General features: G+C 38.4%; 2 protein-coding genes and 1 long non-coding RNA gene across 11 annotated transcripts in view; 1 reads left to right on the top strand and 2 right to left on the bottom strand.

Moving 5' to 3' along the window:
- Window positions 1–24,214, bottom strand: part of LOC308403749 (multiple C2 and transmembrane domain-containing protein 1-like) — a 156,059-nt gene that overhangs the window by 74,940 nt on the left and 56,905 nt on the right. The gene's annotated exons all lie outside the window — the stretch shown is intronic.
- On the top strand, window positions 9,953–12,802 carry LOC308403898 (uncharacterized protein; the record flags this gene model as incomplete). Its single annotated transcript, XM_080893695.1, has 7 exons — window positions 9,953–10,291; window positions 10,358–10,449; window positions 10,698–10,750; window positions 11,964–12,003; window positions 12,110–12,177; window positions 12,311–12,397; window positions 12,478–12,802. Exons 1-7 carry the CDS (start codon window positions 10,000–10,002, stop codon window positions 12,800–12,802), a joined length of 957 nt encoding a protein of 318 aa, XP_080749821.1. The 5' UTR covers window positions 9,953–9,999.
- On the bottom strand, window positions 14,743–17,750 carry LOC308403753. The gene is made up of 3 exons (XR_013972967.1): window positions 16,555–17,750; window positions 15,175–15,393; window positions 14,743–15,098 (listed from the first exon to the last, which is right to left on the bottom strand). It is a non-coding gene; the product is annotated as an uncharacterized lncRNA (long non-coding RNA).

Raw genomic sequence — 24,214 nt, 5'->3', positions numbered from 1 at the left:
ATCATCTGTTGTCATTTAAAAGTTCCTCGTCATTTTTTTTGTCTTCATTTACTGCATATCTGTTTTCAAGCATTTTCTATATCTACCCAAGGTTTTCTTATTTCCCCTCTGTTAATGAGTCTGCTGGGGAGTCTGTGCTTATCTAACATGATGTTCTGAGAGTAAAGGGTAATGTACTCTATACAGATTGTTAAAAAGAAAAAACCCTAGAGGCAAATTTAGTGATATTGCACTATATCTAAACAAAATCTGTTTGACTTGGGTAACTATAATTATGATGTGTAATATCTTCCAATGAAACAGTACCCTGATGTGACTGTTTATACAGTACGTGACTTGAATCACTGTTGTGCTATCATCCACTGTGACCAAAACACCAAGGGAGGGAATGGTAATATCGAGCAATTCTGATTTATCTACAAACAGAGATGTGCAGATGCACTCTACGTTAACGATACTTTCCAAAGTCAAAGGAAGAATGTTGACTATATGTTGTACATTAACATATGCTAAATATTGACAAGCAACAGAGATCAATAGCAGCCACAGAGCATATCTTTTATATCTTTTATATCCAACAATTTGCTCTGTTTTCTCTTAAAGAGCTTGAACTGCTGACTGACAGCACGGGAACTAGTGGATAAAAGCTTCTCTGCTCAGTGTTTGCACGTCTCATCAGTTCAAGATAGAGTCTTTCCCTATCATTAGCATGACAATACCAGCGAATATCTGACTCCTACATAACGACATTGCTGATGCTTATGAGAGGCAGTAAAGAACAGTAATGACACGACTTGTCGACTGGGTTATTTTGTCACTATAATAAAAATGAAGCATGAGTAATTATGTTGACGATTATCGTCAGTATAATTTTATAATATACTCAATAGTTTAACATATGCAACATATTAAGTGGTGTGTTTTTTCAGTGCTAGGAGGCTTTGCTTTCATCAGGCCAGTGTCTTTGCAAAGACACTGGAAAAGGTGTCTATTTCTTCACATTTAAAATGACTCACACACCCTCAAGCTCACTTGCAGAGCCACTAGAGACACACACATGTAGCTTTTTACACACCGTTGCTCTTGACACGTTACTGCAAGGAAGCTGCGGCAGGAGGACATGAATGACAGGATAAGAAGAAGAAGAGAGGTAACCATATACAGCAAGTCACGTCAGAGAAACAAAAAGAAAAAAATCTAGAAAACGCTGCAACATCTTATATCACTGATATGAGCTGATAATTTATGAACTATCTGAAATTGTCCCAAACCACAGTGTGCAGCTAAAGGCATTATTTTCTAAAAGTGCTCCAACTTTCTTTCTCTATCTCGCTCTCGTTCTATATCCCAGCAGGTCAATATTCCTCAGACACACATCATTGATTCAGACCTTCTGCATCCCACAGTGCCAGCTTTATGAGGCCATAAACACATGCAGGCTGAAAAGTATGAAATAGAAAAGGCTTTTGCTGTGGGTGGCCGAATATGAGTGAGAGTGGGTACAGCACAGAGGAGCGAGCAGAGAGATGCTTTCTTGGAAACCGACTATTATGTATGACATTCATATCTGATTTTTCAAAAGACTGCACACTTGGGAAAAGCCCATAAAAATTAGGAGTTTTATGTCTCAAATGTGGGCTGTTGGGTAGATAGATCAATAAGCTATAGGTTTTTGTAAGAGGTGTCATGGATTGGTTGTCACGATCCTGGGTCAGCTGACCCAGCATTTTGAGTTTTTATATATTTTGATGTTTATGGTTTATGTTCAAGTTTATTAGGTTATATTTCATTCTATTTTGCCTTGATTGCCATTTAGTTCAGTGTTTCTTAGATCCATTTGTGTCATCTCCCCCTGTGTTTAAGTCTCGCTTGTCGGTTTGTCATGTTGAGTCTGCGTGTTTCAAGTATGCGTGTCCCATGTTATCAAGCTCTTGTCATGTCTGCGTCCCGTTATATTTCCCGTTTAATTTTGAAGAGGTCTGGTGTCCCATGTTCACTGTGTTTACTTTCACTAACCCTGTAGTGTCATTATGCTCATTCTAATCAGCTGTTTTCCCATGTGTTTCCACTTCCCCGGTCACCTCCTGTGTGCCTTTAGTCTGTGTGTTTTCATTCATTCCTCGTCCAATCGTCTGCTATCCTGCTATGTCATGCCATGTTTCCAGATCTATGAATCCATGCCAAATCTTCACGTTTCCGGTTTTCCATGCCAGATTTCTATGTTCACGTTCCAGAGTTTATGTTTAGACTTAGTTCTTCCCAGTTTAGGTTATTGTTTAGTGTCGCCTTTGACTTTTGTTTTGTAATGTTTTACCAGCCTTAATAAATGGCTCGCCTTCTGTTAAGTTTGAGTTTAGTTTTCGAGTATCTGCACTTGGGTCCACCTCCTCACTCCACACAGTCTGCATCCGCACACTGGGACACTGGTTTGCCAGGACATTTGTTCACCTTATGAGCAGAAAGCTACAGAACAGGAGGGACACTGGGTATAAGGAAAAACATGCAAAGGTCACAAAAATGGGTGCTCTGGGTACTGAAGTGCTACCATGGGAAAGTGATTACGAATCTCTGTCTTTCTGCCATTAAGTTGCACTTATGCTAATAAATATTGAGCAAAACATATGAGGTACTGAGAAGATCACAAGCAAATTTAAACTCTAAAGTCTTTAAATACACCATCTGGAAATCCAAAACCCAGCTTTCTGAGTCACATTTGCTCTTTCAGCTTTACACAAGGGGATTTTTAAAGCTCTTCCCTGGACAGGAAACAATCAGGTTGACTAGGCAAGTGGAACGAGGAAAATCTTGCTATCTGAGCAATGTTGATACTGGCTTGACATTAAAAAAGAAAGAAAGAAAAAAAACAGCTACTGAAGTGTGTGTTTTGCCTTTTTGCTTTAATAGTTATACTCCTAAGATAGCCTACACCTGTGAAGATTGAACAATGAAATAAAAAGAAATCATCTTATATGTATGTAACGTATTTTAACTGAACTGGTTTGGATGTTTAATTCATTGAATTGAATGGGTGGAAGAGTCAGCAAAGGAGGCTTATGGGACCAGATTCAGTAATGATAAAATTGGCTGACTCACATGAAGCTTCACCTACTAACATGATGCTTGTGTCAGCACTGTTGCTATGTTTGTGCGTCTCAGTTCATTTCAGTGAACAGGTCGGAAGCACTAAACTCTGTATTTGGAACAAGGGCTTTTCTCGAGCGCCGCCGGTGTAATCGAAAATCCATGATTTCCCCGAAATGAGATATTAAAGATTTGGTTTTCCTCCTAATCCTCCTTCCTAAAGCAAATCTTTGGCTCCACAGACCAGTGGGTAAGTGAGCAAAGAGATCTGACTGAGAGACAAGAAATTACCAAGAACACAAACAGCTAATGCGTGCTTCACATTCGCAGTGTTAATCTATTAATTTTGTATGATGCTTTTAAAACCAACCACAAAAACTGTGTAACAGTATCCGAGAGTAGAAATAAATGTATTTAAGAGAGGACTCAGAGGAGTACAGACCAGGTAAATTTGCCCCGGGAGTGGAACATCAACACATCTAAAAGCCCATGATACACTCTCAGCTCTCTGTCTTCTTGAAAGACAGCTGAGAACATAATCCACCAGACATTTATCTGTTCAGAACAACTAATGAGCACTGGCCATAAAAGCGCTGCTCTCTGTGTCACTTTGCCAGTAAGGCAAACTGCCATGTGGGACACCTGGGCCTGCAGTAAGAGCACGCTATCCACTATCCAATAAATAAATAAACAAATAAATAAAAACACCCACTCCAACAAAATCTTCAATTTCACTTTAAACGGTCATTTGAAAAAGGATTAACAAACACTCCAAAACAAGAAAACATTATTAGTATTACTCACACTCTTCAATTAAAGTTCAAGAGCGTACCTTAAGAGAATAATGTCAGCCTTTACTAAATGGGCCTTTAATGCTTTATTTCACTATCTGGAGTGCTGTATTAACTGCAGAGTAAGTTTAGAGGGCAAATCTATGACTGTACTTGAAACAAACTAAAGTGTACTCCACCACTGTGTACTCGTGAATGTTCACAGTGCACATTAAATCAAGAGTGGCTTCTCACTGTTCAAAGTATCAGTCTGAGCAGTTTTCAGTTGAAGAGCCCACAGCTCAAAGCCCGACTGCAGGTGAGGAGCGCCACGCTTGTTGGAGTTTAGGGCCTTTCTTTTTCCACCATTAAAGCTGTTGAATTTGTCAGCGTATGGCTCTACTGTAAAGTAAACTGAAGGTTCTGAGAGAGGTCAATGAGCTCAAATGGCCTGAAATGTGATGCGTGCCAGAAACACCACAGAGAGCCACATCAACTAAATCTTCACTCACCACCACCTGCGCCATTAACCAGATTTTCATCCCTGCAACTTTGTTGATTTCCCAAATAATTCAAAGAAATCTGAAGGATTACTATTTTGACACAGTGGAGACGATGCAGCACACAGGTTTGAGGAGACAGAGTGATCGAAAAACAGCAGCTCAGTTGATGCAGCTATTTTCCACATTTGGTATAATGTTGACAACCACTCTCATTATGACCTCTTCGGTTTCCTCTCTGTCTATTACCCCTTCATAGATCGCACAACATTCCCGCAACATTCCTGTGTTTTTCTTCTCTATTTCACTCCCTTCTGTCTCTCTTGAATAAATGTCTTCACTAAAACTCCCCAAAATAGTTTCAAGTTGATTTCTTGCTTTTGGTATTAATGCACAGCTTTGACATACACTCACATTATCAAAAATCCTATTCCCATCCCTCACGCAGCCTCTCATGTCATCATGTGGAAAAGCCCAGCTTTTCCTCCTGGGACAATGCAAACAGGATCTGCAGTCTCAATGTGACAAAAATCATGAAGCGTACAGCATCTCACTGTTTTTTCAGCTCATTGTTTCTGGTATTATGAGAAAATATTATAGACAATAACTTGTACGTATAATTTTCCAAAATGATGAACGGGAACACTGCCGACCTTGTGAAAAAAGCTTGTTTCTCATCATTTGCATTTGACTTTGCAGTACTCGTTGTGAATTTGAGACACTTTCAAAAACTATGAGTTCCAGCTCCAGTTAAATGAGGCTGCCACACAGTCATTACAGGGACAGAGTGAAAATATAGACAAGGTTCATCAAAGTCTAATGCTTCCATTTAAAAATCAATTCAAGTGGATGCAAGTATCCCAAACAATGCTCCAATCAAACCCCTTAACAATCACTAATGTCTTAGGAGAAAACTCATCAAAGGAAATGAAGTTTGTGATTGTGGCATTCATGCACTCACAGTGAAGCAGTCATTCAAACCCCACTACAATATTCCCTTCTTGCTTTTTTGTGACTACCTCATTTCCATGCTGATGTGTGTTTCTGTTAGACACAGCCACACATTTAAGGACAAACACGCCTCTAGTTTATTATTCACGCAGGGGCAAAAAATGGAACAGTTTTAAACTAATGTTGGAAACCAAAGATGGTGATGTCATGCCTACTATAACACTGATATATCTGATATAAAACTGATATATCGCTTGACCTGCCCTTGATAGTTCAATATAAACCAGGTGACATGTCCATATCTTTCTTTCTTACTTCCTAAACAATCCACAAAAGGCACAGACCACGCAATTCCAGTACTGGTATAGTCCGCTCCACATGACACTATCTTAATGAAGGCTCTCTAATGACTTAATGAAAGGTGCTTGTTTCTGACTCCAGGGTGAAAGGTGTAATAAGGTGTAATAAGGTGTAATAAGACAACAATGGTGTCTGTCACATTGATTTACGCTGCTGTGCAGAATAATTCGTTATTCTTCTTCCTCATTTTCATCATCAATTACTAGATGCTCATTATACATTCATGATCAATAGCTTTATGCGTCAGTACAGGGCAGACAAACGGGTCTGAATTATTAAATGATAATATATGAGCAGTTAATCACATGTCAGCATAGGAGAGTGTAATAGTATGCTCTAAAAATACGTATAACACTCAATAAGAAGAGTTTTAATTTCGCTGTGAGGGGTGGCTGAAGGGTGGAGGTGGAAATAAATGGGCCTTTAACGAGTTCAGCAGTATAATCTTGTTTTTATTTCCTTTTAACTTCATAAAAGTTGAGTCGGCTGCACAGCAGGCCGAATTGATACAAAAGTAAACAAGGGAATCGATTTTTAAAGAAAGGAAAGTTCCGAGAGGGCTGGATTTGCTGATAGGTGCTAAACAAATACAAATGTGGCAGACAAAAACACAGAAACACACTGAACACATCAGAGAGACTCAAAAGCCAATGAATGTGAATAAAAGAGAAAGGAGGGAGCACCTTAGAGTGTGTGGGAATGCTGTTCCATAGTTTGGGGGCACGCATGGAGAACACATGATTTCCTCTAAGTGTGAATCTAAAGTGTGGGACAGCCAGAAAAATCTAATGAGCTGAGCTGAGGCACCTAAAAATGGTGTAGGAGTGCAAAAGGTCAGTGATATAAGGAGCCAAACTATGAAGGTCTTTACAGACAAATATAAATCAATTCTAAACCTCACAACCAAGCAATGGCGAGAAGCTGAAATAGGTGTAATATGATCTTGTTTTTTGGGTGCCTGTGAGGAGCCTGATGGCAGCATTATGAACAAGCTGAAGACGGCATAGAGAGCACTGAGTGAAACCAGAGTAAAGTGGCTCGCATCAGCCCACGTGAAAGAAATGGAGGCATAAATGAGAGATCACATAAAGAAAAGTTTTGGTCGTTGTCTTGACATCGATGGACAAGCTGCCAAAAAAAGAGGCCAATTTCTGTTTTAAGCTCATACGGCTGAAGCTCAAACTGCTTAAAAGCAAGAACTCCTCCCAACATCAGGAAACCCCCCTCTCCTTCATGCTACGCTTGGCACAAATACCCACAAGGAGTCCAAAGTCCATGCACTGGCAATACAAACTATGTGTTATATTACAGATTATACACTAGTGTAGTACAAAATCCAAAAACATACAACAATAAACCTGCCAACTATTTTCCCAAAATAAAGGTATGCAAATACACTGAGCAAAAATTTACCAACAATCTGATGTCAGGTTTGTAGATCCTGGCCCTTTGCGCTAACATTTTCAGTGAGTAAAGCAGAATGAATATAAATGACAAAACACCTGCTGACAGCATTAGAAGTCCATCAATAATGCATTATGTCATAATAAAACACCTGCTCTGTTATTCAGTCAATGAGACTAATAGTATTTTTTAATTATCAAATACAACAAAATTAGGTAAACATAAGCCAAAATCACAGTGTATGTGACTACAATACATATTAATGCAATAATTTTGACACTATAATAAATATATATATAAAAACTACCTTTGGAAATAAGTCAATCTAACATCTAATTTGTAGCATTTAGGAATTCAGTGTGATTAATCTCAGAAAACGAGACCGTACAAAGTTCTAACCTTGAAAGGCCCAGCTTTATTAACCTCACTAATACAGTGTGAGAAGATTTATTCGGAGTTAGCCAATAGGTTACCTGTCAAAACCTCTGTTATTAAGAACCACACTGGAGGAGGCTCACTGATGTGTGTCATGAGATCTGAGACAGGAGGAGAGAAAAATGCAGTAAAACTTCCCATAAAGCCCTCAGTCATGCTCGAGCTGCACGCCCAGAACGGGTTCACGTTTAGGTTGTAGAAGCTGTGTGTGGCTGCAAATATGACTGTGTGTGTATCCTGGTCTATGTGTAATGTCAGGACTGACTGATGGTTGCAGCTCTGGGGATTCCCATTAGGCAGAATGCAATCTGGTAAAGAGGCTGTACTGGGTGAGACTCCACATAAGGTACTTCATCTCGAGATAGTGAAATATTGGTTGAGAACCTGCTTCATTGCAACTGCACACAATCACACGCTCTGCGCCTCTTCTGATGTAAGCTTTAAGCTTACTTTCATGGCCTGAAATTTACCCAATATTAAGCTTCACTAATACTAAAGCCCAAAGTGACAGGTTAGATAGCAGCATGAGCATCCGACTCATACAGCTGAGCTGAACTAGCAGAGAAAGACAAAGAGAAGAGCGTGCACGGCTTGTAGGAGAATAGCATGGGAGGTGAGAAAGTAATTAAGGACACTTAAAATAAAACAAAACACAGCATGTTGCTAGTGGTGTCAAGCTCTGTCACTGTCACTGTACTTTGCAAACTGAAAACTAATCATTGCAAACCTTCACACTAATACCTAAGCCACAATCACAGTGCATACTGCCTCAAGATGAATTCATCTGCAGCTATCTACAAAGAGAGAGCCACAACACTGTTAATCACCCTGTAATAGTGTTTAGGCCTGCTTGTGCTCAGCTGTTTGTCTGTTCCTGCAGTAGAAGTGTACTTAATAGTCAAGTTTGCAATAATACAGGATGCATTAAATATTTGCAGCACCTGTGCTCCTCTCCTCCCAAATGTAGATATACACAAGGACAAACAACATTTGCATATTCAGTTACACTGTAGTTGCATGAAATAGTAAATTATTAACCCTCTGAGCTAAGCTAAACTCATCTATAAATCAATCAGCAGGAAGAAATCCTGGATTATGTTAAACATTTCTACAAACAGAGAGCTGGTGTTGAAAGTAATACTTCTAAACAAGAGACAAGTATTTTTCTAGAAGGAAACACATAGATGTAAATAATAACTTCAAAATGTACCCAAAATTAGGTTTCATAACATACGGCTGCATATTAAGTGCAAGATAGCGTAAGAGTATGAGTTTCGGACCGATACAGTTGAGGTGAATGAGCATGGCATCATGACAACGACAATAGAGAATAGGGCTGCCACGATTAGTCGACTAACCACGATTAGTCGACTAATCACGATTACGTCGACTATTAAAATCCTCGACGACTAATTTAATAGTCGACGCATCGTTTGAAGCTTTGTAAGATCCCAAAAAGATGCAGGAATAAGTAGTAGTATTTAAGAGTGTAATAACAGACTGAAACAGAAGATGGCAGCACTGCATGTACTACGGTGGCTGGGAAGTGCAAAGCGCAACAAATTAAAAAACAGCAACAAATTAAAAAACCGCAACAAATTAAAAAACCGCAACAAATTAAAAAACCGCAACAAATTAAAAAACCGCAACAAATTAAAAAACCGCAACAAATTAAAAATCCGCAACAAATTAAAAATCCACAACAAATTAAAAATCCACAACAAATTAAAAAACCGCAACAAATTAAAAATCCACAACAAATTAAAAATCCTTGACGGAAAGGGATTGTCTGAAATACCGGAAGTGGCACAACGATTAGGCTTACTCCATATTTGTAGCTCAGAAAAGTGATTCGGGATGTCAACAAACGTTGAGAAACTCACACCTCACAGCGCTTCCTTATCACCCTGACGGTGCTTGCTGCACTACATAGAGAACCGGAAAATGTTTTGCCCGTTTTGTGGCGTTAGCTTCAGCCTCTTCACCCCTTTTTGTGCTTCCTGTGGACGGTCTCTGGAGCTTTTGCGGGACACAGACCAGGCTGAAGGATCAAACTCCCCGGGGACATCAAAACAAACAGAAAATTCTGAACAAAGTAATTTTGATATATTACTCACTTTTTGTTCTCTTCAGACAGTCTATGCTATTTCAGTTAAATAGCACGTTTATTTACCATTTTGGCTCCGGTTTCTGTTTCTGTTTCCTTATACTGTATTCTCGTCTACGTTTAGTAATGGAGAGTGCTAACCCCGTTTTGATGTCAAACGTTTTTCATTCAACCAGAACAAACATGTCCGTCATACAAGCAGTTCATGGAGTACAAAAAATCAAAATCCAAAGAGCGTCAGGCCTTCAGCTGTGGAGCAAAATTAAAACTCAAGCAACAGAGTAAACCTGTCAAAGTAAGCCATCACAGGTAACTTTATAAACGAGGATTTGGCAATTATTCTTAAAGTGATCTGGCTTTTATTATTTGTTTGTAGATCAATATCGGATTTATGGTGTCACAACAAACCGACTTAAAACCGCTAAGAGGGAAAACACTGCCCTTATTTATTACCCCCGAAATTACAGCCCCTGACCTCCTGAAGCAGGCTGTAGAAAAAATGAGAACATTCAACAAGGACTTGGTGGAGGGACCATATGTCCTTTTGTATCCTGACTGCACAGAGGTGATAAATGTGCCTGGGACAGAAAGGCCATTCCGATTGGCAGACTACAAAGAGGAAATAGGAAAGAACTACAACAGGATTTCTCTATTCATTTGCCCAGAGAGCCACTTCAAACGAGGTTTGTTAATTTTATATTTTGATGTGTTTACATATACAACAACTAATAATGTGTCTACTTTCTCAGCTCTGATTGCAGAGGATGGTACCTCAGACTCGGACCCTGAGATTGTGATTACATCAAGAAGCACAGCTGAGTTCAACCAGGCAGACACATTGGTGTGTACTTTTTTTCCCTCTCCACCATGCCAGAGGCCTGTGAGTGGCCCTGGCAGAGGTGCATGTCCTCTGAGTGCTCTATTTTTTTTCTCTATAATGATCATAATTCTGTAACATCCATGGGTCTATTATTTTCATTGTGTGATTATATGTTCTTTAAAAAAGTTTTTTTTTTAAGTATTGATGAACTATCTAAATGCGATACGAAGTTGGTGAAAGCTTTGAAAAGTGCATGTTTTTCATCTTAGGTTTTCAAACCACAAGACCAGAGTACCCCTAATGGTAAACATGCAGAGAAGGAGTAAGTTATTTAAGAGCTTGTTCTGCTATATATTAGAGTTGGGCAATACAATATATGTCTTTGTTTTATTTCAGGGAATATTGATCACGATATAAACCGCTAGATTTGTACATATTAAATGTGCCGTTGCTCATGGTAAATGGTAAATGGCCTGTATTTGTAAAGCGCTTTATTAGTCCCTAAGGACAAAGCGCTTTACACATCCAGTCATCCACCCATTCACACACACATTCACACACTGGTGATGGCAGCTACATTGTAGCCACAGCCACCGTGGGGCGGGCGCACTGACAGAGGCGAGGCTGCCGAACACTGGCGCCACCAGTAGGCAATGGGTGAAGTGTCTAGCCCAAGGGCACAACGACCAAGACTGTCCGATCCGGGGCTCGAACCGGCAACCTTCCGATTACAAGATGAACTTAAAATTTCACATAAGTAAGATGTGAAATCCTCAGAAGCTTGTTTTGATTTAAATATTTATTTCCTGTCATAAGTTCAGACAGACGGATGTATTAACATATTACATCCGTTTCAGATAACTAAAAAAAGGTACATGTTAAAAACTAAATCAAAAGTCAGGGATAAAGATTTCCAGTTTCAAAAGACAACAAACACCAGATCACTCAATTGCTTGGTCAATTACATTTAAAAACAAAAAAGAATGATTCTAAACATAAATCTTAGTTTACAGTAAGTTTTACAGGAGAACAGACATAAAATTGACAAAGTCTTTGTCAATATCAAATGAATAAGCTAAGAAATAAAAGCAAATTCTCCTAATCTCTCCTTGTATATTTATTTTAATGGTTGGTTTAGATGTAAATGGTGCCCAAACATCTCCACGGGTGGCGCTGCTACTTCACTGTGCTGCAGGTAACAAGTCACCCTAACTGGACATGATGCTGTTCCCAGAGCGATTGGTTGCTGCGCTACTTGATAAGGATTGACTATTCTTATGTCAATGAAAAAAAAGAGTGATTAGAGGAATAAGCAGCATATAAAATGGATGGATGGATAGCTCTATTGCAATAGTCTCATATTTCCTTTGAGAGAAAAGTATACTGCAATACATATTGTTATTTTATTGCCCCGCCCTAATATAAATATTTATTGGTTTCATAGCCTTTTTATAATGTTGGTATCATAAATAATATTGAACTGTATGAGCTTCTTATCTGGACATTTTAATTCCAATACTCTTATTCTGTTTCAGACATGCTCCAGGACCTTCATCTATCATACAGCCATGTCAGGTATTTGGGCAATTTATGTCAGCATGACGTTTTTTGCTATTGCTGAAATAGTACAAAGCTATGTATGTTTATATACAGTATGCAATTTTTGTTCTTTTTTTTCCAGATTGTAATATCTGATACAGAGGATCTTGATCACCAAAACGAAACGAATCCAGTCATGAGTCCCTATAGGTAAATAAAATTGTGTCTTATATGTAATTTTAAATCTGTAACTACAGTACACGTTTGGGTTTGTGAAATGGGTAAAGATAATTAAAGGGTGAATAGAAGTTATTCTAATGTTGGAATTATAATTTCTCAACAGTAAATATGCAGACCTGTGTGCCCCCTGCATTGAGGACGAGGATGAAGAGCTGGTTGAAGTTGCTTCACCGATTGATGACAGAGCACTGTAAAATATCAAATACTACTTCAAATAACAATGCTAAATTGTATAGTCTTGCATTCGGTCTTTCATTTTTGTGATTACAGGGAAGACGTTAACATTAATCTACCTGACATCATTGCAAACTTATCCAGTGCTATTCATCATGGAAGTGTCAGCAGATTCAACATCTCAAGAGCAAATGTCTGGGATGGAGCAGTCAGGGGTTTCAGGCGGTTGTCATACTCTGAAACCAATGACATGCTGGTTAAATTTACTGATGATTCTGGCATTCTAGAAGAAGGACTTGATGCAGGTGGCCCAAAACGAGAGTTTTTGAGTCTGCTAATGAAACACATGAAAGATCGTTCCATTTTTGATGGACCCGAAGGACGTCGATTCCTCGTCTACAATGCAAAGGGTATGCAATGATCAGATGTTTGATAAATTTAATTTAAAGACTTTTTTGGACTTTTAAATCAATTTGTTTTTAATTATTATCAGAAGCAACTCATAATAATTTCTTGGATTATTTCAAAACAGCATTAGTCTGTCTATCTGATCGATCTATCTGACATCGATCGGATCTGATCGATCGGTAGAGAGAGGTGTGTGTGTGAGAGAGTTTATCATTTACTGTATTCATTCACAGCTGTAAGGGAGGATGAATACTACCTAGCAGGAAAGATGATAGCCGTGTCAGTTGTGCATGGTGGTCCAGGGCCCCATTTCCTGTCAGAAGAGCTGGTACATTATCTTGCAGGCCAGACTTCAGTAAAAGCAACAGTTGCCTCAGTCACAGATGACGACATAGGGAAAGCTTTACAAGAGGTGAGGACAGCGCAGGATTTGAATGCAGGATAGAACTACAGCTTCTTCATCTGTATGACATTAAAAAATTCTTTCTTTGTGTAGGGAAAAAACAGGAATGAAAATCAGACACGTAAGCTTACATTGTGTATGTCCATTTTTATGGGTTTTTCAGATCGACAGTGCTGGTTCAGTGGATGTCCTACGTGACTGTGTCATAAAACACAGTACTATGATACAGGTGGCTGGTTGTCTAAGGCATGTTTCCACAGTTGAGGAAAAGAAAGACATTGTGTCTGACTATCTCCGGTGGTATATAATTGCTCGAAACTCATCTGTAATTGACAGGTGAGACAGGTGAATTATTGTCATGACAGTGTTGTTCATAATTTCCGACTGAAATATTTTACATTCTCCAAGGTTTCCAAAGTTCACAGTTTGTCCATAGTTTGTGCATGTACTATGAACTGGTAAATGACACAAAGTTCTCCTCATTCTTTAGATTTAAAGAGGGTATTTCAGCACTTAATTTCCTGAGTGCACTCCAGCAACACCCTACTTTGCTTTCCCCGGTCCTGTGTCACATGGAAAAGAAACTCACAGCCCTTGAACTTGAGAGACTTTTCAAACCTGACTTCAGCCCATCTGGAAGTAACAGGAGACGTCTGGAAAGTCAAACTGTGGGCTACTGGTCAGACTATCTGCTGGACTGTGAAGGTTTATACCAGTATTTCTTTTAGTACTCATTACAAGACAATGTGTTGAATTCACATATACATATATAATTTTTTAATTTTTTTTAAAAAATTTTGCAGAATCACAAACTGCTGTGTCGTTGGGCGATGTTCTGATGTTTGCAACTGGGCTAACATCACTGCCACCTTCTGGATTAGATCCACTACCAAGCCTACAGTTCCTGGATGACTCTTTATTCCCGATGGCAAATACATGCCTAAACTTATTGAAACTACCAATGATAACTTCATATTCCTTGTTTAAATCCAACATGGATTTTGGAATTCAAAACTCCCCAGGATTTGGATGTTTCTAGAATGTCTGGCCTTGTAGTTCAAACCTGCTGTTGATTTATTCCTCAAGTTTTTAAGTCAAATTTTTTTTTAAATATGTTATGAATAGGAGAAGGTGGGACATACTGGCGGTACAGCACAAATCCATTATAGTTTACCAGGTTTATTGTAGTTTTATTAGATAACCCAGTTACTTACAGCTGCTTCTTCTTGGCATTACATTGTAAATTCTGTAGGTTTTTTGCTACGGGACTTATCCAGAAATCTGTTATGTATTTGAGCATGTTTTTTTTATTCTAAAATGTAGGTACATCTGTTCAAAGGAGATTTAAAATGCAATCGCTAGACTTGATTTGTTCAAAGTTTTGACAGTGCTACTAAAAGTAAAGGCATTTAAAGGTGTACTGTGTTCTACTCTTAAAAGTTGTAATAAACACACAATACAGTGCAAGATGTGATTTTGATTTGATTTATTATTTATATAAATGTTCAGGACTGTATCTCAACTTCCATCAGCTAAACAAGGACCAGAATTATCAAGACATTCAGTAAGAATATGCTTTTACAAACACAAACTTAAACTTTTGGCGTCTTCAGCCAACTCATGTAGCCTAGTTCAAAAAAGCAGCATATGCTATAGGTTTTGGTGAAAACAACAAAAAGCCAGGTTTTTGTTTTTTTTTTAGAAATTTGCAATTTCTATTAACTTCATGTAAAGTTCAGTGGCAGACTCCCAGCAGACGGGCTTTTGAAAATGATTTTGCTCCATTACAAAATTCAGATACTCCTGTATGTTTGAGTCCCCACATACAACTACTGACAGCCTAGACTCAGGAAAAGCGTCCAGTTCAGATTGTTGAATCAGGAATCCACAGTCTCTGGAGCCGTATCTGTGATCAATGGAAGACAATTGCATTAATATAGGTTTACACATAAAGTAATTATTTGATCATTATTATCCGTTACCTGTGGGGTAGGTAGTACAGTTCATTTGGCACACCTCCTGGACATGAAGCTGTTCTTGAGGGACGAATCCGATGAGTGTTCCACAGCTTCACACATTCATCAAGATCCTTCTGAACAATGACAGTGAAGCAAAATCTCAAAAGGCACTGATGCTCGTGACTTCCATTGAAGTGTCCAGCATCTCGAAGATCCGCAAACAGCTCCAACCAAAACTGAGCCCTAAAAAAATTGTTTAGAGATAGTTTAGTTTGTTTACATGGCATCGTTTCACAACACGTCATCGCATGGCACTTTACAGTTCATTTTAACTGAATCATATATAGACTCCAGTCAGTTTAAATGTTTTCTATCGAAAGGGATTGCATACAGGCAAAACTCTAAAACATTTCAGTAATGTGCAAAAGTTAATTTATTTTAGGAATTCTAATTAAATGTGAAATTAGCGATACTGAGTCATTACATACAAAGTGAGGTATTTCAAGTATTTCTTACAATGTTAATGATTAAGACGTAGAACTTATGAAAAACCCAAATTCAATGTCTCTAACAATTTGTATGTTCTATTTGTTTGGGTCCTTTTTGCATAAATTACTGCCTCCATGCAGCGTGGTATGGATGCTATCAGTCTGTGGATCTGTTGAGGTGTTATGGAAGACCAGGATGCTTCAGTAGCAGCCTTGAGGTCTTAGCCACTACACTATGTTACACCCCTTTCATCCACACTTACATTAGACAAAACTTTCTATTAATGTGCTTTGATAGTCTCTGTGAACATTCAAATTCTTTTAAGGTGTTCTTTATGGAGGGTGTCAATTATGTTTTTTTTTCCCACAGCTGTCAGGACAGCAGTCATGTCCATCCTGTGAGTCCTCCTGAATTAGAAAGACCATTTAGAGGCTCAGGAACCCTTTGCAGATGATTTGAATTAATTAGCTCATAGTAGAGTGGCACTTTAAGTCTAAAATATTTAACCTTTTCACAATATTATGGTTTTGAAGTTGGGTTTTTCTTAAGTTCCAAAGCATAATCATCATAATTACTAAATGGGCTAAAAATGTATAGTTTGGCATACAATGAGTATTTAATATCGGTTTTACTTTTTAAGTTGAATTACTGAAATAATAATAATAATAATAATAATAATAATAATAATAACAACAGTAATAATAATAATGGATTGCATTTATATAGCGCTTTTCGAGGCCCTCAAAGCGCTTTACAATTCCACTGTTCATTCACTCTCACATTCACACACTGGTGGAGGCAGCTACAGTTGTAGCCACAGCTGCCCTGGGGCAGACTGACAATAAATCAACTTTTGCACGACATTCAAATTTGTTACGCCTTTAAATATCAGGCAAAATTAAATGTTATATTTACCTTCCTTTTCGATATATGGACCACCAGGACTCAATTCGCTGGTTATTCGTTGATGAACCAAACATGTGACTGGACTCTCCGCTGAAGTGGTCATCATGATGGTGACGTAGTGCGCACTGAACTGCAGCCATAATGCCGTTTTCTGTCCCACAGTCAGTTCTCAGTCTCATCGGCACAACACCAAGGCTCCCAACACATGACAAGTAATAGTAAGCTATAACCACTGGATTATTATTGGTTGGTCCACATTCTAGCCACAAAACCTTGCGTGAAAATCCATCAATGCACCCTGAAATGGCCAAACCGAATGGTTTGAGCTTGTCATAACCATCAGCATGCCACATGTAGTTGGGTCCCAGCGAATGATAGGTTCTCCTAATGAATCTTCTGCGTGTTCTCATCTGGCATCCATGAGGATTAAGCTCCCGGAGTATTTTCATCACATCATCCCTCTTCACTTTAAGATGATGCTTTTGTTTAAGTACCTGCCACATTGTTCGATACCCAAACAATCGCCCAGGTCCTTGAAGCTCCGCTCTGATTGCGTTAATGATCGTTGTTCTGGAGTGAAAATATTTTCTTCGGTAAAGTCCAGCATTATTAAGTTTACTTTTAAGACTCCTTAAACTTATCTTTACACCATGCAAACTTAACATCATGTCCATGATAACACTATATGAGTGACCTTCGTTGAAATATTTAATGCAGTACTGTAGGGTGTCTGATCCTTCAGCCTGGTATGTGTCCCGCAAAAGCTCCAGAGACCGTCCACAGGAAGCACAAAAAGGGGTGAAGAGGCTGAAGCTAACGCCACAAAACGGGCAAAACATTTTCCGGTTCTCTATGTAGTGCAGCAAGCACCGTCAGGGTGATAAGGAAGCGCTGTGAGGCGTGAGTTTCTCAACGTTTGTTGACATCCCGAATCACTTTTCTGAGCTACAAATATGGAGTAAGCCTAATCGTTGTGCCACTTCCGGTATTTCAGACAATCCCTTTCCGTCAAGGATTTTTAATTTGTTGTGGATTTTTAATTTGTTGCGGTTTTTTAATTTGTTGTGGATTTTTGATTTGTTGCGGTTTTTTAATTTGTTGTGGATTTTTGATTTGTTGCGGTTTTTTAATTTGTTGTGGATTTTTGATTTGTTGCGGTTTTTTAATTTGTTGTGGATTTTTAATTTGTTGCGTTTTTTTAATTTGTTGTGGATTTTTAATTTGTTGCGTTTTTTTAATTTGTTGCGTTTTTTTAATTTGTTGCGTTTTTTTAATTTGTTGCGGTTTTTTAATTTGTTGCGGTTTTTTAATTTGTTGCTGTTTTTTAATTTGTTGCGGATTTTTAATTTGTTGCGGATTTTTAATTTGTTGCTGTTTTTTAATTTGTTGTGGATTTTTAATTTGTTGCTGTTTTTTAATTTGTTGTGGATTTTTAATTTGTTGCTGTTTTTTAATTTGTTGTGGATTTTTAATTTGTTGCGGTTTTTTAATTTGTTGCGGTTTTTTAATTTGTTGTGGAGTTTTAATTTGTTGTGGATTTTTAATTTGTTGCGGATTTTAAATTTGTTGCGGTTTTTTAATTTGTTGCGCTTTGCACTTCCCAGCCACCGTAATGTACAAGGATGCCAGCTGCCATTAAACCCCGAAGAAGAAGAAGAAACTGTGTCCCAGAATTCATAGCGCGGCCCAGCGCAGTAGTCAACAATGGCTGCAGCTAGTTAGTTTTATTATTCTTTTTGGGTCACAAAAAAAAGTTTAACGTGTTTTCAGGCTGACTGTAGCTGTGTAAACCTCAAATATCTGCTCAGTTTATCAAGACATCACATATTTTCAAAAGCGCTCTAACGTGAGACGTCTGTTACCCACTAGCTCGATAGTTAGCCGGGGTACAAGGCTCACTAGAGCCGTTGAGAACATCAGACTCCCAGCAAATCGTTTTCAAATCCACCGCCGTCTTTCACTACTCAGGTTAAACATGTAATATAAGTCACTTAGATAAGTTAAAAATGTTATTGTTTGGCTTTTTTAGTATTTTATTTGTTCCTGAGTAAATCGGTTTGGCTGAGATTAAAGTTATAGTTTTTACACAGCTGAATAAACGTCAAGCAGACAACTGATTATCAGAAGTGTGAGATGCTCGAGAATATACTCCGGTGTCCTGTTATATTTTAGATAGCAAGGAGCAGACAGCTGAGTTTATTAAACTTCACTGAAACAACCTGCAGATTTCATTAAAATTTAACAAACTGTCATCTTGTCTTTCTTTTTAGTTAGCACATACCCTAAACACTTCAAGCTGTAAGCTAATGATAGTTATATAAGAGCAGATGCGTGCTGGTGCAATAAGCTGTACGTTTTACGTCCAATGGATGCATGATCTGATTAGTCGACTAATCGCAAAAATAATCGGTGACTAGTCGTCTATCAAAATAATTGTTTGTGGCAACCCTAATAGAGAGTGTGTACGACTTGTAGGAAAATAACAAGGGAGATGAGAAAGTAATAAAGAGGACTTAAAATAAAGCAAAACAGCATGTCGGCAGTGGTGTCAAGCTCTGTCACAGTCACTGTACTTTGCAAACTGAGAACTAATCACTGTAAACCTTCGCACTAATAGCAGCACTTAATACGCACACACACTAGCAGAGCGACACGCACACACGGGTTCTCACAGTGAACACAAAGCAAGTCAGCACATCCGAGTAGCAGCAGCTACAACTGTCTAGCTAGCTATTACTTACGCTGGGATCAAATTAGAGTGGCTATTGGTAAGTGTCTGTAAGGATGAGGAATCACGCAATTTCTCAAATTCCAGATATTGTCTAGTCTCTAACTTCATAAGTTCCTAATTTATACTGTATCTTTATTTTGCAGAATTATGAAACTTTGAGCTTAACATCAGTTGTTGGAATACTGCCTTTAATTGTGTCTATAAGTGTAAATGGCCTGTATGGAGAAGCACAGTTGGGCTACAGTATTTCTGTTATACACCTAGATTTACTCAGTCTGTTTTTCTGTTTGATTTACTGGCTATAAACAACAACCATTCAAAACAACAATCACAATTCCTGTACTTATATAGCTATATTGATTCCACAATTGTAAATGTGGCATTTTGTGGCTGTGCACAAGTTAAAATCAGGGATGACTGATAGACATAAAACTGGCAATAAAGGTTGAAAGTCCCCTGTGCTTTTGTGGCCATCAGCTGAAATATTCAGAGCCAAAAACTGCAATGTTATGTGGGAGATCTACCGACCGGCATCTCAAACATGTGTTTATAACAGACAGAGACTGTCTGCATTTACAATACAAATGTGAAACTGCACAGTTATTTCTGAGAGCTGAATGCTGATGATAGGAAACGCTTTTCAAAAGGAAGGTTTTCTAATTGCAACACTTAATTTTCAGCATCCAAATGAAACTATACTAAATAACTTCAGTGCAATACAGCTAAATATGTGCACCACATAATTATCCTTCAGTACTTGAAAAGCAAGAGAAAGATAGGTCAAGAGGAAGTGCAGCATAGGAGAAACGTGCAGGAGTAACCACTACTACTCAGATATGCAGATGCTGAAATGACAACTATATGGTGTCTTTGAAAAGCTAGAGAAATCAAGCACAGCTTAACCAGAGTTTGCACAAAAACTACTCAACCAAACATGTTTAACTGCGACAACTACATCTTTATCGTCCTATAGCACTTCAGTCGCCTCTTTTATGACCAGATTTTCTCATGTCAAGGTTCAGATTTTCCTTGTGAGTAAGCATAACATCTAAAACAGTGAAATGCAGGATGTTATATCTGTTATGTTTTAGATTCTGATGGGCTTCACCTTTGGGTCAAACACAGGGAATTAGAGGCAGACATTTTCAACTGACCTCATCACTGAGCTATCATATATGACAGCTAAGATGAGGCTAGGACTCTAAGAACTAGATTTTTTTTTCAGAAATATGATAATGGTCAGGTTATTTTCACCCATTAAACTAAGCATAATAGGCAGATGTAAAATTGTAGAAGCTTCAGCTTTCATAACAGACTGCTCTGTTTCTTCTTCATTAATACACATGTATATTGGTTTATAAAAGCACAAAAAAAACACACTGGCAGCTGCCAGTGTTGCCTCTGAGCATCCTAGCAGATTCAAAATCCTACATTGCCTTGTTCTCGAGTTACTGCATTCACCTCTCACCTCTGATCTTGAAGTCAAGGTCACCAGATTCAAACTTGGCCAAGATTTTTAGTAGATACACCTACGGTATCAATTTCAAACTCCTACTTCTTCTCATTCTCGAGCTATCAACTTCACAACCTGTGTGTCCACGCTGCTTGCCCACACATGCTATCGGACTTTTAAAGCTGAAGGCAAAAAGCACTCCCCTGGTGACAATTTATAAAATAATTTTACTCTGTACATGTAAATGAGAGAATGTTGAGAGTTTTACTGTGATAAAAATACTGAAATATTTTTTCATTTAACACCTGACAAGTTATTTTTTAATCCTGGATGAATCCTGGATGTCTTTGCACTATATAAATATACACACACACACACACACACACACACATACACACGTTCTTTTTTGTCAGCAGTGGTTTTCATCTTGGAATTCATGGCTGCCATTTTTGCCCAGTCTCTTTCTTATTGTTGAATCATGAACTCTAACTTTAAGTGAGACATGTGAAGCTTAATGTTGTTCTGGGTTCTTTTTTGACCTCCTGGATAAGTGGTCGATGTGCTCTTGGAGTAATTTTGTTCAACCGGTCATTCCTGGGAAGCTTCATCACTGTTCCAAGTTTGATCCATTTGTGTATAATGGCTCTCACTGTGGTTCACAGGAGCCCCAAAGCCTTAGATATTGCTTTGTAACCCTTTCCAGACTTTGTTTCTCAGGTGGTTCTTTAGATCATGCCATGATGTGTTGATTTTTGAGATCTTTTAGCTTCAGTTTGTCAGACAGGTTCTAACAGGTCAGCTGGTAATCAGGCCTGAGTGTGTTTAGTGAAACTGAACTTAGTGACAGTTAATTCACGATTTAACAAGAGACGCAGTTACTTTTTTTTTTTTTTATACACAGGACCAAATAGGTTTGGATGACTTTTCTCTCTTAATAATAGAAATCATCATTTAAAAACTGCATTTTGTATTTACTCTGGTTATCTTTGTCTAAAATTTACACTAGTGTGAGGATCTGAAACATGTAAGTGTGACAAATATGCAAAACACTAGGAAATCAGAAGGGGAGGGCGGGGGGGGGGCAAACAGTTTTTCAAACCAGTGTATATTGTTTGTATTTTCCTTGCTTTCATTTCCTCAAAGGAGGGAAATTTTGTTAAGGCAGCACATCTCTAGAAATCTATCGAGCCTGTTTCTTTAAAGAGCAAAGGGGATAAAGGAGGACACGGCACTGAACCCCTGTCCTCACTCTCTTTTCTGTCTTCCAAGTCAACCTTGTCTGAGTGCATCCATCACTTTGATGCATGGATCAGCACTAAGGTGACAAACAAAACATTTCACCTTTTCTTTTACCAGTATCCTCCTGTTATATCGTGTGAAGCTCTGCATTGTTAACAGTCTGCTTAAATTAACAAAGTCTAGCACTCCAAAATACTTCAGACTTGTAGTCTAATTAAAATAATTTTATTGTTTTCACTTACAGTTCTGCTATGCACAATTAAAAGTTTTTAAAACAAATTTCTTTTGGTTTTTGTTGTTTTTTTGCTGACAAACTGCAGACTATTTGTAACATTTATAATTCATGCCAGAGCTTTTAGTGAATCAATAAGTAGCAGAATTAAATTGCTTCTTGCAGTAAACTCCCTTTATTTGATAATCCTGCTCTACTTCAGGACACATGAATGAGAAGGGAACCTAGAGAGATGTGCAAATAGAAAATCATTTTCTGTATTCTTCAGTTTACCTATTTCCTGCTGTTTAAAGGGGGGGAAAGTAAACATCCCGGTAATACAGGCCAAGAGTTAAGATGTGCCATTGTAAATATTAGGAGGAAGACACCCTGGCTAAAGACTGTGAGACGAAACAGCACTTATTGTTGTTTTTGCTAATATTCCATTCATTCCACTCCTAGGTTATATTCCTTTCTCTCTCTCTTTCTTTCTCTACCTGTCTCTCTCTGTGTCTCTAATGAGCTGTCTTGATGGGCTAAAACAGGACAGGTGAGCTCAGCACCTCAGTGCTCATTATCTGGGTGGACAGGTAGTCAGGCAAAATGCATAGGAGAGACAAAGGCAGCTCATTCTGATCTGTTGTCATGGTGACTGCTACAGCCACTAATGAGACTTCAGCATCCTTCACCATGCAATCCACTGTGAGAGTCTGTGAGAGTTTATGATGTGTTAAAGCTGAGCATATCCACCTTACATTAAATCACATACTCCAGCTCCAGAGAAGCAGGCAAACGTTTGATTGTGGCTCAAGAATTGGAAGTTCACCTTGTAATCGGAAGGTTGCCGGTTCGAGCCCCGGCTCCGACAGTCTCGGTTGTTGTGTCCTTGGGCAAGACACTTCACCTGTTGCCTACTGGTGGTGGTCAGAGGGCCCGGTGGCGCCAGTGTCCGGCAGCCTCGCCTCTGTCAGGCGTGGCTGTGGCTACATTGTAGCTTGCCATCACCAGTGGGTGGATGACTGGTTGTGTAAAGCGCTTTGGGGTCCTTAGGGACTAGTAAAGCGCTATACAAATACAGGCCATTTACCATTTGTTTAAGATGAGTTAGTATCTTTTACTCTGGTGCAAAACTAAATAAATTCTAACTTAGTGTTTCTAGTTTACATTCTCTATAGTCATCGCTTACAATACAGCAGTGTGTAGTCTTTACACTGCAGGTCTTGCTCACGCTCAGTAGCCAAGGGAAGCGCCTATGGTACGATTTCATCTTATTACACAAAAGAAACCAGAAGAATCACATTAGAATCACTCGTCTAGGCTCCAAATGTGACAATGGCCTAGTTTAACCCAGAGCTGAATTGTTTTCATGCTCACATGCATGAGGAATGCGCCAAATCGTTTCTACTAAATCAATCTGACATCACATATGGAAAATGGATTGTGATGTGTGATTTAAAAAAGAATACATGGAGATCAGTGAGTAAATAAAAGGGAGATAAAAAAAAAAAAGAGTTGATTTGAGTGTGTAAAAATAGCCAATAAGCCTAAAGAAAACAAAGTAATTCAGATGATTTTCCATATTTTTCTTACTCCTATTAAAGAACTAAAGCCAACAATTTATTCATTTACTTAAAACCTCAACATACCACTGAGGCTGTTTCTTGGGCCAAAGCCTGATTCAGCATGTTTCTCTCTAACATAGAGCTACTGAAGTCCTGAACACATAAATAACAGTTTTAAAGTGGTGTACATGTTTCTTTATCAGAAAATATATGGACAGTATTGTTCATGTAGAAGCACCTCCATGGACTAATAAAAGCAGTCACATAGTACAGTTGCTTCACTATCATCCAGGACTACTTATCTTATTTACGGTAGTTGTCTAACATTTTATCTGCTACTGGGAGTATCTAAGTTCACTCTAATGTGAGTCTAAATACTTTTAGACACACCGGCAATAATTGTAACACCATTCATTTTTGGTTTTGAATAAAAGAATCCAGAAAGTCACAGATTTTCTTTTAGCCTGAAACAG

This window comes from Rhamphochromis sp. 'chilingali', assembly GCF_963969265.1.
Source record: "Rhamphochromis sp. 'chilingali' genome assembly, chromosome: 10".
In the NCBI taxonomy this organism is placed as follows: Eukaryota; Metazoa; Chordata; class Actinopteri; order Cichliformes; family Cichlidae; genus Rhamphochromis; species Rhamphochromis sp. 'chilingali'.
Note: the sequence above shows the minus strand (reverse complement) of the source record. Positions and strands in the feature narration are given on the sequence as shown.